Raw genomic sequence first — 11,882 nt, 5'->3', positions numbered from 1 at the left:
TGAAAAAATAATGGTCAGGTCCCATCATTTTTATATGGAAAGTTCCCAAGATGATTGAAAATGAGACGTTTTACAAACTATTGGACTATTTTAAAAAATCCCGCAATATAATAAAAATATATTGGATCTAGGTTATGGGACAGAAAACATGCAATTTCCCATACACTCACTCTCACAATTTTGAAATTTTCATTTTTCTGTTTCTATCTGGAAGTTCCAAGTTATTCCAATCTTCATCATTATCAGCACCGATGAAGAAGTTTTTCACAAATTCTTCACTTACTTCTTCCAACCTCGGAGGCTTCCACTGCAATACAAAAAACCGATCATAATTTTCTACTTAGCAATCGACACGACATAGATGCCTCCAAATAACATGGAATCTGTTTATTATATTACTTCAAGTGAATTATTTTAAACTTTATTAGATTTTACCTTTGGTCTTTTATCTTTATCAAAGAACATCGCCCTCGAACCCTACATATTACATTCAAATATAGCAATTAGATTGTCAAAATTTGTGAATGTGTAAAAGTAATATTTAGATGAATTCTTTTGGTACCTCAAAAAAATCATTGTGTAATGTTCTTCGTAGCATATGACGTACAATAGTGTAGTCATGCCTCAGACACTCTTCCATCGTCAAGCTCCGTCCTTCTCTAATCTGCAGTATCAGAACATGATTAACGGAAACAAATTATGCTGATACGATTATTGAAAATTCTTCATAGGTGTCCAGTCTAATAAAACATCAAATTGTTTAACTCGCACCACACTAGTATAATATCGAATCCCTACTATTAATATGGTGTAATTTATACTATTTAATGTTTCATTCATAATGCAATAATACTTAAAAGATGGATAATTGAATCTGCACCCCTGACTTATATTCTATTTACACAAACCATCCCTGTCTTTAGAAAAATAACACATACACCTCCGAAAAATGTCGACATTACCTACATAAACCACCTACGCGTTTTGAAAAACACACACACACCCCTCCAACAAAAAATGTCATTCCTCTACTTTTTGGCTGCCAGATAATTTATATAATTAGATAATAAAATAGAAGTAATTTATGTAAATAAATCATAATCGAGGGGTGTCAACTTATTTATCCCTAAAAAAATGAGTACGAAGGTATTACGGATCTTAAGAAAATCTTAAGACTTGTTGGAGAAGCATATTTTATGGAATTGATTGCTTTGACCATCCACTTGTCTTTGCAGCTCTCAACTTCAGTTTCCTAATAAAAGAAATATGTAAAGGTTGGTTAATGAGAACTAGTTTCAACGAATATAGTATGGGGGATTGGTAATTGTCAATTTTGACAAGTACAAGTGAACTTACAAGAGACGACAATATATCTTCAACGGTCTTCTTCGACAAGCATTTATTGATAATATCCAATCTGTTCATGAATAATTGATGTTAACTTTTGTAAACAAGAAATTCTATAATTGGCCGATTTCTTAAATTCGTATTTTATCTTATAATTTACTTTATATGCATACTAGACATATATAATGCATGTTATTTGTATATTAAAGGAACATTTTACATACATGATGTGTATATATAAACTATAAAGAGAAAAATGAAAGCAATGCCTTGTCATATTGCAAATGAGTAAATTATCCCCCTATGAAAGAAATAGTAATTTATCTCCCTATATTTTTTAAAACGAAGCAATTTATCATCTTAGACAGGGAGGCAAACCGCTTCATTTTAAAAAGTAAAAGAGGTAAATTATTATTATTTTTTTCATAGGGGGATAATTTGCTCTTTTGCAATATTATAGGAATAAATCGCTATTCACCCTATATAAAATACTAATCTGAAAGGGAAAAATGCAAGCAACCCCTTGTGATATTGTGAATGAGCAAATTACCCCCTTATGAAAAAACAAATAGCGATTTACCGCCCCTATTTTTCAAAAATGAAGTAATTTACCTCCCTGTATAAAGAGGTAAATTGCTTCATTTTAAAAAGTATAGGGGGATAAATTGCTATATTTTTTTTATAGAGGGATAATATGCTTATTTTCAATATCAGAGGGATAAGTTGCTATCAGCCTAACTTGAAAGTACATATTTGATATTTCATTGATAGCAAAACACAATAACATACTAATTTACATGTCCTTAGTGAAAACATAAAATTCTTCATGCTTTACCTTGTCAAAGCACTATCTTCTTTCAAATTTGGCTTGTGAGCAAACTTTTCAAGAGTACTAGCAATTGTTGATACATCCTTGTACACTGCCTCGCCTAGCTCATCTTCCATAGATTTTAGATCCTGCATAAAGATCAACTTTATATACCATTTTCAAAGTGTACAACGCCATATTTTCAAAGATATTGAATATTTAGATAAGGTAGTGGTTTAACTTAATATTAGCACTAAGTTAAAAAAAAAAAAAAAAGTGTTGGGTTTGAATCTCATGATTGTCACTCATTTATAAAAGAAATATTTCACGTGCTTAAACTAGTTGATCAAGTTCTCCAAAAAGTTTCGAGAACTGAACTCAAGCTCACCTTATCTCTGAAAGAATACATTTTAGGGTTCATTACACTTGGACCGTCTCTAAAAATACGAAATTAAACTTTTTTTAAAGAAAGTTTAAAATTACACTCACACCCCTTTGAAAATTTACTGTTTACGCCCGACCCTCTTTCGTTAAGATTTGGACGAAATATTGATGTTTGCAAAAAAATTATATGAATTTTTAATTTTAGCCATTATTTAACATTCTCATGTAATAATTTTATACTTATAAGGGAAAATTATAATAATGTTAACCTCACTCCACATATATATATGTATTACATTTCTTCCTTCATAATTACAAAAATATACATAGGAATGTTAAATGAGGATAAATTGAAAACTATGTAAGATTTTTTTGTTAGTATTAGCATTTTTCGTACAAATCCTAACGAAAAGGTGTTAGGTGTAAAGGAAGAATTTTCAAATGGTGTATAAATATAATTTTATTTTTTTTTAAAAAAATATAATTTCGTATTTTTTAATAGAGTTTAAATATAATCAACCCTATATATTATATGAGAAACTACATAACTAAATAACTTTCTTCTATTACTTCAATTTTCTAATGAGATTTATCCTGCAGAGGTCTTTAAATTTGGACCTTTGCAAGATATATAATTAAGTCCTCTATAAAGGAAGGGGACTTGTTCTTAACTAGTTTGTTCACTTATCTTATCTATCTCCTTTTTTTCTTTAAGCAGATATTTTTTCTCATAAAAATCATACTTTTGGAGTTAATCCAAACATAAAAGCTCACCTGAGATGTTTAACCAATTGGATTCAATTACAATCAAAATGTAAAAAAATATTTGAATTATGTGATTACATATCATGATTTAAAATAAAAAATTATAACAAATGCTAATGAAATATAATTGTTCAATAACTATATTACTTTTTTTTTTTTTTGCAGTCGAAGCCAAAATGCTAAGCCTAATTAAAAATTATAACAAATATTTAATCATATCGAAAATCATGATAAATATTGATTACCTACGATCAATATTCAAGTTTTAGCATTAATTTTTATTTGATCGTGGTAGAAAATATTAATTTACTATAATTTTAATACCATATTCATTATCATACAGGGTGTAATTCATTTTTATTTTTTTTATAGTGGGTTCATTAACCCATGCAAATTAAATAAGCCAAGAAGTAATAAATACCTTTGAGAAAACAAAATGAGTGGCCAAACCACATTCCAACATTTCAGCCCCACTAATTCTTGATCCAGTTAGTCCTAAATACTCACCTGCAAAGACATTTCAAGCTGTTTGTATCAATTTTTTTTTAGGTCAATGTAAATTTTATTAAGTAAATGGTACAATCGTATAGTATAACAATGTTCAAAGTGTGAGTTCTCACTTGACATGACAAGAGATACGCTATGTTTTATAAATGGCATAAGAACTAACAGAGGGAGATAATGTAGCACTAAGTATCCTCTACTGAACATCCTCTAAAATAAGAAAGACGAGTGAATCAGCCGTCCGATCTGTCTGGTCAAATGTTTATATCAATTTTCTTCGACATATATGTACAACGCCCTCCCCTGTTACAATAAGTATATTCAATTTTGCACATTACTATCAAACTTACATAAACTATGATTTTGTCATGATTGGTTAAAAATAATATTATTATCACATTTAATTAGTATGAATTGCTAGTTTAACTTTTTAAATTATCTTATCTATTTTCAATAATACAAAATCTGATTTCATTATTATATTTAAAATAATATTTTCTTAACTTTTTTTTTCTGATAAGTTCAATTTTCTCACATTAATTTAACTTACGAATAAATGTATTTATAATTTTAACAATAAGATAGGTATCCATCGAGTTCGGACACCCACTTTTCTAGTTTAGATAGTTGTGTTGAGTTAAATTTTTTTATTAATTTTAAATTGTATATTAATTATATAATAATTAAATTATACTTATTATTTTATATTCCATTTGAAGTCAGTCTAAGCTAAAACTTTTCAGTATTATATCTTAATTATCTTTTTTAATTTGACATATAATCTTACAATAAGGAATACTGCTCATTTACTTTCAATATTGTGAAAAATATAAATTCCGTTCTATAAAACAAATAAATTATTCAATATATATATATATATATCTGGAGGACAAAAGAAAATAAAAAGAAATAAAAGAAAAAAAGTCTTATCCATAAATTGCAACCTACCTATCTGTCTTATAAAAAATAGGTAAATAATCCCTTATAAAAATTAAAATAATAATTTATTTTTTTATATTTTTTTAAATATAGCAATTTATTTTCCCTATGTAAAATTGAAGCAATTTCTTCTTTAGACAGGAAGGTAAGTTACTTTACTTTTTAAACACATGGAGATAAATTGCTATTTAATTTTTTTATTTTTAATATTACAGGAGAGTAAATTGCATTAAACCCATTTGAATGTTGACCACTAGTAGTACGGGAGAACCATGTAGTCAACCCTTTAGGGCTCAGGCTCATTTACATTGAGTGATTAGTGGTGATATCTTCCACAATCGTGACTTATTTGTTATTTACTTACTTTTGGATCGGCCCATTATTCTATGACAAGGCCCGATACAATCCCCTAAAGTCCAAAATTATTTAATCATTTGGGTCCACCACAATGTGACCTAATTTTCATTTCCAAGCTTGACCTCAATATTTTATGTTTTCTCCCAACCCAAAATAAGTACATGATGGAATGATGTGACACCTTTGTCTCATCACAAGGGTAACAGAGTCATTTACTAATCTATTAAAAAAAGGAAAATTGGGTCAATTTCAACAAATTGCAGAGCATTACCAAAATGTGCAGGCAGTCGGGACAGGAAATAGGAAGCACCAACATCAGGATAAAGTCCTATTGAGGCTTCTGGCATTGCAAACACCTATGCAAAAAATTAAAAAGAAAAAATAATAGAGAAAAAGAGACATCATTTGGTATATATATATATATATATATATATATATATTGGAAAAAATGCAAGCAATCCCCTTGTGATATTGCAAATGAGCAAATTACCCCCTTGTGAAAAAATAAATAGCGATTTACCTCTCTATATTTTTTAAAATACAACAATTTACGCCCCTATGATTTTTAAAATGAAGCAATCTATCTCCCTATATAAGGAGGTAAATTGCTTCATTTTAAAAAGTATAAGGAGGTAAATTGCTATATTTTTTTCATAGAGGGGTAATGTGTTCATTTTTAATATCACAGGGGGATAAATTGCTATTCACCCTATTCAGTCTGCTTGTTCAATAAGTTAGATTGTTCCCACAGATGGTGCCAAGTTGATGCTACGACAAAAACTCTTTTTTAGAAAAAAAAAAAAAAAAAAAAAAAACACACACAACAAAACAAAAGTAATTACCTTCTTATATTTTTAAAATACAGTAATTTACCATGTATTTTTAAATGAAACAATTTAACTTTTTAGACAAGGAGATAAATTGCTTAACTTTAAAAATACAGAAGGATAAATTAATTTTTTATATAAAAAAATAATTTATTCATTTATAATATCATAGTGGTAAATTACATTAAGCTCAGAAAATACGTATTAAGTGAAAAAATTCGAAAATAGTACAGTGTTCTCGGTGACAACTCGGAAGCTTGCATTCATGGATAGTCCTGCACCTCCCCCCATAACGGCGCCATTCATCACAATAACCTTTTAAAAGAAGGAATAATTTATCTTTTGTTAGTAGGGTAAACAAGGAACCAAAACGTGGGTCCGGTCGACGCCGACCGACCGGGTGCCCACCCAGTAGTATTTTTGGTTTTTTTAACCTGATTTTTTTATGTTATTAATTAGAATTTATTTGTTTTTATTTTTTATTTTTTTATTTACCACATATTTATCTCATATCACTTTTTTTTTTTTACTTATAGTCGAAATTCTGACATAGAGTAAAATATTTCTCCACATTAGTATTTTTTTTTAGGTGAGAAATATATCTGTATATTTAGGTAATGAGTTAATATCAAATCTAATTTTACTAAAACAAATTTTAGCTAATTTTCAGAAATACTGATTTTATTAAAATATAGAATAATATTTTTTTGAAGTTATAGTTAATTCGATCGAGTATTGTAGTTGTATTTTCATTAAATATTTTTATTTTAGGACTTGTTGTATGTACTAGCCAACATCGAATAGCGTTTTTTTTTATTTTAAATACGGTGATCTGATATTATATGTTAAATTAAAATTTAAAGATGTTGATTTACAAAATTCAACCAAATCTATTATAATTAAGATGTAATATATAATAATACTTACAAGTGCGGACGCACCGCAAGAAAATATAGTATTAGTGACAAACTATCAAGTGATATTTTTAAAGTTATCATTAATAATATATATTAAGTGACAATAATTTTTATCTTATATGCGTATAAAGTTGTCACTGAATACAATTAGTGACACATTTATAATGACAACATACAATAGTTACAACTATTATTTGTTGTCACCAGATCGTTGCTATATATGAGTCACTTATTGTATTTAGTAGCAACTTTGTACATAATCTTTTGTTACAATTCATGTTAATAATAATTTTTACAAAATAATAGTAAATATTAAAATAATAAAATATTTTATTATGACAAAATAAACAGTCTTTTCACTAAATATATATAATTAGTGCCAAAAATCATCATTTTTTTCTTTTGTGACTAATCTTCTATTCTCTTCTAGTGACCGAAGAAAGCCGAAACGCATAAGGCGTGGGCCCTCCAGGCTACATGTCAATAGGCCACCCAATTGGGTGGGCACCTAACTAGGTGGCATTGATTGAGCCCAAAACGTGATGCAAGAATATGATGATATTGGTATGCGTCTCACGTTGTAATATAATATAATATTTTTATAATAAAATAAATATTTTTGGAATTTAATACATATAATTAGTATAATTTTCCTATGTCACCAGTTAATTTATTTATTTATATATTATCTATTTATGTAGTATTTCAAGCCTTAAAAAATCTTTTCTCCACAATAATATATCTTTTCAAGATAAAATTGTACGATTTTGATTAGCAATGTACTATTCCTCATGCAATAAGACATCGATTGAAATTCTTAACTACGACGGAAAAAGTAGACATATATCTTACCAGTGGTTTCTTATATGTTGCAATGAGATAGTCCAGCAAGAGTTGTTTTCTATAGAACATGGCAGTCAAGCTCCAATGACCTATAATTAAATGAATCACTTATTATTAACTAAGTTTAATATATTCTGATTGCTGTAATAATACTTTGAGCGTTAATGGTATACCTATTGAAACGAGTTGAATAGATCTAACAACATCGCCACCAGCACAGAATGCTTTGCCTTGTCCCTGTGTTTGAGATTTTATAAGTACACTTGAAACATAACTTGTGGAGTAATAATTGTTACCAGCCCTTTTCAGAACTAATACACCAGTGTATATATGTAGATTTGAAGATTTATAGTGGTAACATACACTTAGGCTTTTGCTAGAGTTTTTATACCAATTTAGGGGACAAGTCGTTTTGAGCCAACTCGAATTATAGTATAATTCAAATTTGAGTTTTTATTGTCGAACTCGAGTTGAGCCTACACAAGCTTGAACTTGTAACGAGCCAAGCTCGAGTCCAAATACTTTTATTCACGATTCCACCCACAAGCTTGCTTTTTTTTTAATATTTTAAAATCTTTTTATTGATTTTAAAGTATTTTTTAAAGGAATAATTTCATTTTTGGTCATAAATTAGGCACTAAATCACTTTTGGTACCCCATGTTTCGACTTTGTAAATTTTGGTCCCTAAGTTTTTTAAAATCATAAAAATTGACTCTCTCTATTAATTGACCATTTAGCCTAATGGATAGAGACTGCTTTTGAAGGGAAAAATTAGTGTTAAAGCCATAATAAAAGTATAAAATGAGTAGTCTTATACCATTAGGGGCCAAGTTTAATGAAAAATAACCAAAACTGGTAGAAATGAGGACAAATCAAGTGTCGTTTTTCCCAAATTGGAGTACTGAATTTTGAAAAGAACTAGTGGGTCTCTCTTCACAAGCTTCATTCCTTTTGCCGGGACAAAAATGTCACATTGACTGGAAAATTAAAAATACCCAAAATTATAAGGGCCCACGTCTTAAGTATATGCTAAGTGTTTCATTAATCGGCATTTTCCAACCACATCTAGACTAAATACATATATATATATATATATATATTAGAAAATAAAATTCATCATTACAAATTAAAAATCGAGGATAACAAATAGTGTCACCCTTATCGCTACATGACCAAAATTGCATTGTAACCTTTAATACTTCTTATTATTCGATCTCCACCTTGCGTTTCTCTGTACTTTAACCAATAACTAACGGAATAAACCAAATGATAAAGTACATAAATTAAGTAGGATTATTAGCTACAATGAATAGAGAGCGTACCGTCAACATTACAAGCTTGATTGTGTCATCAACCTCATAGTCTTCCAAAGCCCTCTTCATTTCGGAAACCTGTGTGCGGAACAAAATTTTATTGAACGCTTTTACTTAGATATAAAAACAGAGGTATTTGTATTTTTGATCTCATAGGTTAGTCTCATTGTGATATTATTATGAATAATCTCATAATTTAAATTTTTTCTTATTTCTAATTCTTCTGCCCACTTTTATTTAAAAATTAATTAAAAATATTAAAAAGCACACTAATCCTGTAAACTAAAAGATGAAGAGAGTTTCTCACCATTTCATGAGTAAGCGAATTCATCTGCTCTGGTCTGTTGAGAACAACCTTTCGTAGCCAATGCTTTCCTTCAAAAAGTACCTAAATTTGGGTGCGTGAGTATTAAAATAAATAAACGTATCTAAAATGGAAAAAAAAAAAAGAGTATAATATATTAATTCAGAAGGAAGTGAATAAGAGGAACCGGAAAATTAGAAAGATCTATTTAGCTACAAAGAAATAATGTTTTCCCGACTTTAAGTTTTTTCTATATGTGATTGGTTATATTTCTATATGTGCACCGATCACATGATAAATGTATAACACGTGTTGTAAATTAGTTCACATTCCAAACAATTTTGATTTGAACTAGAATTTCATAGACCGTAAAAAAAATTGCTGTAAGAAATCGAATTTAAAAAAGGGGAAAAAGTATTATTTTAGTCCGCTAAGTATGCATAATTTTAATTTTAGTTCGATAACTATGTCCATTTTTGTTTAGGTCCAGTAACTTATGATATTACTTACTTTTAGTCCCTCTGACAGATTTTCGGACAATTTTATCTCTATGCAACTTTTGAAAGGCAGTTTTAGTTCATATGCACTCATAGGGGTAAAATTGTCCGAAAATCTGTCAGAGGACTAAAAGTAAGTAATTTCGTAAGATACTGAACCTAAATAAAAATGGACATAATTATCGGATTAAAATTAAAATTAGACATACTTAGCGGACTAAAATAATACTTTTTACTAAAAAAAGCGACACAGAAAAACTTGTATAGAGGTATGATCACCTGATTAAGATCACGATCGAAAGACAATAGGGAAGCCATGGAAATCCTGGAGCTGCAGGATTAACATTTACAAAATAACTCATTTTATAGGATCAAGAAGACAAAAAGCACGAAAAAATCAGAAAAAAATTACTTGCTAATGTGGATATAAATTACAGTTCAAAATGCAAAACTTACAGAGGTTATTGCTGGTGCAAAGAGAAAAGGTTCGCAGTCGGCACCATTTTCGTCTCTGCATTTTCCGTTTTATAAAGCTTCCCCATTGTACGTACGCATTTATTCCACTGTGCAGCCAGTCTAGGGCTAGCTAACAACCACATTCAATTCTCAGATATGCAGGACATGGGCACACAGTGATACACAAATGAAATAAGGGTAAAACTACGTCCACACCCAATGAGGTTTGGTTACGTGTATAAATTCCTCACTCTTTATGAAATTACTGGTATACCTCTTTAGGGTTAATCAGTGCAATGGACACGGATGTATTTGTGTAAAATTTTATTTTTCAATAGGAGTGTTTTTGTAATTACAACTACAATTTGAAGGGATATACTTGTAATTTTACAAAGCGAATAGAGTTTTTGTGTAATTAGACCTAACTTCAGGAGTGTCAACACACCCTAAAGTTAGATTTAATTATAAAAATAACCCTTCCCCTTTATAAAATTAGAAATATATCCCTCAGAGAATGCCAACGTGGTTTACCTTAAGGGAGTCAATCACATATTTTTAAAAATTTAATCTACAAGGCCAAAATCCATTTTAACATCTGTAATTAGACCTAATTTCAGTCAGTGTCAATGCATCATAAAATTAAGTTTAATTATTAAAAATATCCCTTCCCGTATATAAAATTAAAATTACACCACTCAGAAGGTGCCGATGTAATTTACCTCAAGAAGTGTACTCGTAAAATTTTGCCCCTAAATATAAAGAGTGTATTTATAATTTTGTAAAAAACAGACCATAATTGGTAGTTAAATCTATATATGAAAAGTATGAATTTCGTTTAATATTGCATTCTTTTAAAATTTAATTTACATGGCCAAAGTCTATTTTACCATCCGTGTTTCTTTTAAAAAAAGTTAAAAATCTTCTAGTATAGTCAAAATCCTGTATTTTGAAAGTTCCTACATGAAACCTCTCTTCTATTAGGAACTAATGGAAGATGGATTTCACGCGGGCTCAATACAAAATGGACTGATTTTTGACATCTTTTCACCGCCTTCTGAATCCAGTTTGACTGAAATACCCTTCTTGATGTTATAAAATCACCTTCCCTTGTTTATGTTGTTTTGAGTTTCTTTTTTTTGTATTGCAGTTTCATCCCTCCTAAAAACATAAATAATTTTGTTTGTAAAAATATATTTTTAGGATAAATTACAGGTACCTTCCTTGAGGTTTCAAATTACTGATGCTTACCAAATTTTTGATTACACCACAGGATCGAAAGATCTTCAAGAATAATTCTAAGATGAACGGCGACTAACCCTGCAAAACAAAGGCAGGTATTGGTAGGTAGCACTTGCATTTTTCTATCCAAAGGGGATAACAATATAACAATAGGTCCTCCCTGATGTGATGAAGCCGACTCACTTCTAGTTATCAGGATTAAGCATAATTTGGTGATAACCCTGCGAGACATCAATTCGACTTAATAATTGGTTAGCAGAGGTGGAATCCACCAGCTGGAGTTTACTTACCTCTTCTTATGTAACCTTATCCTTCTCTGTGTCAAAGTGTCTCTTTTTCTGCTTAACAAGAGGAAAGATTGAATTTACGTTCAAGCTATGT

General features: G+C 29.4%; 1 protein-coding gene across 1 annotated transcript; it reads right to left on the bottom strand.

Annotated features, from left to right (window-relative positions):
* LOC105172215 (probable 3-hydroxyisobutyryl-CoA hydrolase 3) lies at window positions 1-10,358 on the bottom strand. The gene is made up of 15 exons (XM_011093586.2): window positions 10,263-10,358; window positions 10,086-10,137; window positions 9,313-9,393; window positions 9,015-9,083; window positions 7,865-7,928; window positions 7,701-7,780; window positions 6,163-6,246; window positions 5,376-5,460; window positions 3,726-3,811; window positions 2,183-2,304; window positions 1,357-1,417; window positions 1,154-1,252; window positions 563-664; window positions 436-477; window positions 1-307 (listed from the first exon to the last, which is right to left on the bottom strand). Exons 2-15 carry the CDS (start codon window positions 10,122-10,124, stop codon window positions 173-175), a joined length of 1,149 nt encoding a protein of 382 aa, XP_011091888.1. The 5' UTR covers window positions 10,125-10,137; window positions 10,263-10,358; the 3' UTR covers window positions 1-172.

Source organism: Sesamum indicum, linkage group LG10 (genome assembly GCF_000512975.1).
Source record: "Sesamum indicum cultivar Zhongzhi No. 13 linkage group LG10, S_indicum_v1.0, whole genome shotgun sequence".
In the NCBI taxonomy this organism is placed as follows: domain Eukaryota; kingdom Viridiplantae; phylum Streptophyta; class Magnoliopsida; order Lamiales; family Pedaliaceae; genus Sesamum; species Sesamum indicum.
The sequence above is the reverse complement of the archived record's forward strand: the minus strand, read 5'-3'. Positions and strand labels throughout refer to the sequence as shown.

Excerpts from the sequence above, each read along its gene's own strand:
- LOC105172215 (XM_011093586.2), bottom strand. The coding sequence starts at position 10,124 with ATGGCTTCCCTATTGTCTTTCGATCGTGATCTTAATCAG. Across the intron at positions 7,781-7,864 it reads TATTCAACTCGTTTCAATAG|GTCATTGGAGCTTGACTGCC; the intron begins GTATACCATTAA and ends ATTTAATTATAG. Across the intron at positions 1,418-2,182 it reads GAAGATAGTGCTTTGACAAG|ATTGGATATTATCAATAAAT; the intron begins GTAAAGCATGAA and ends ATTCATGAACAG.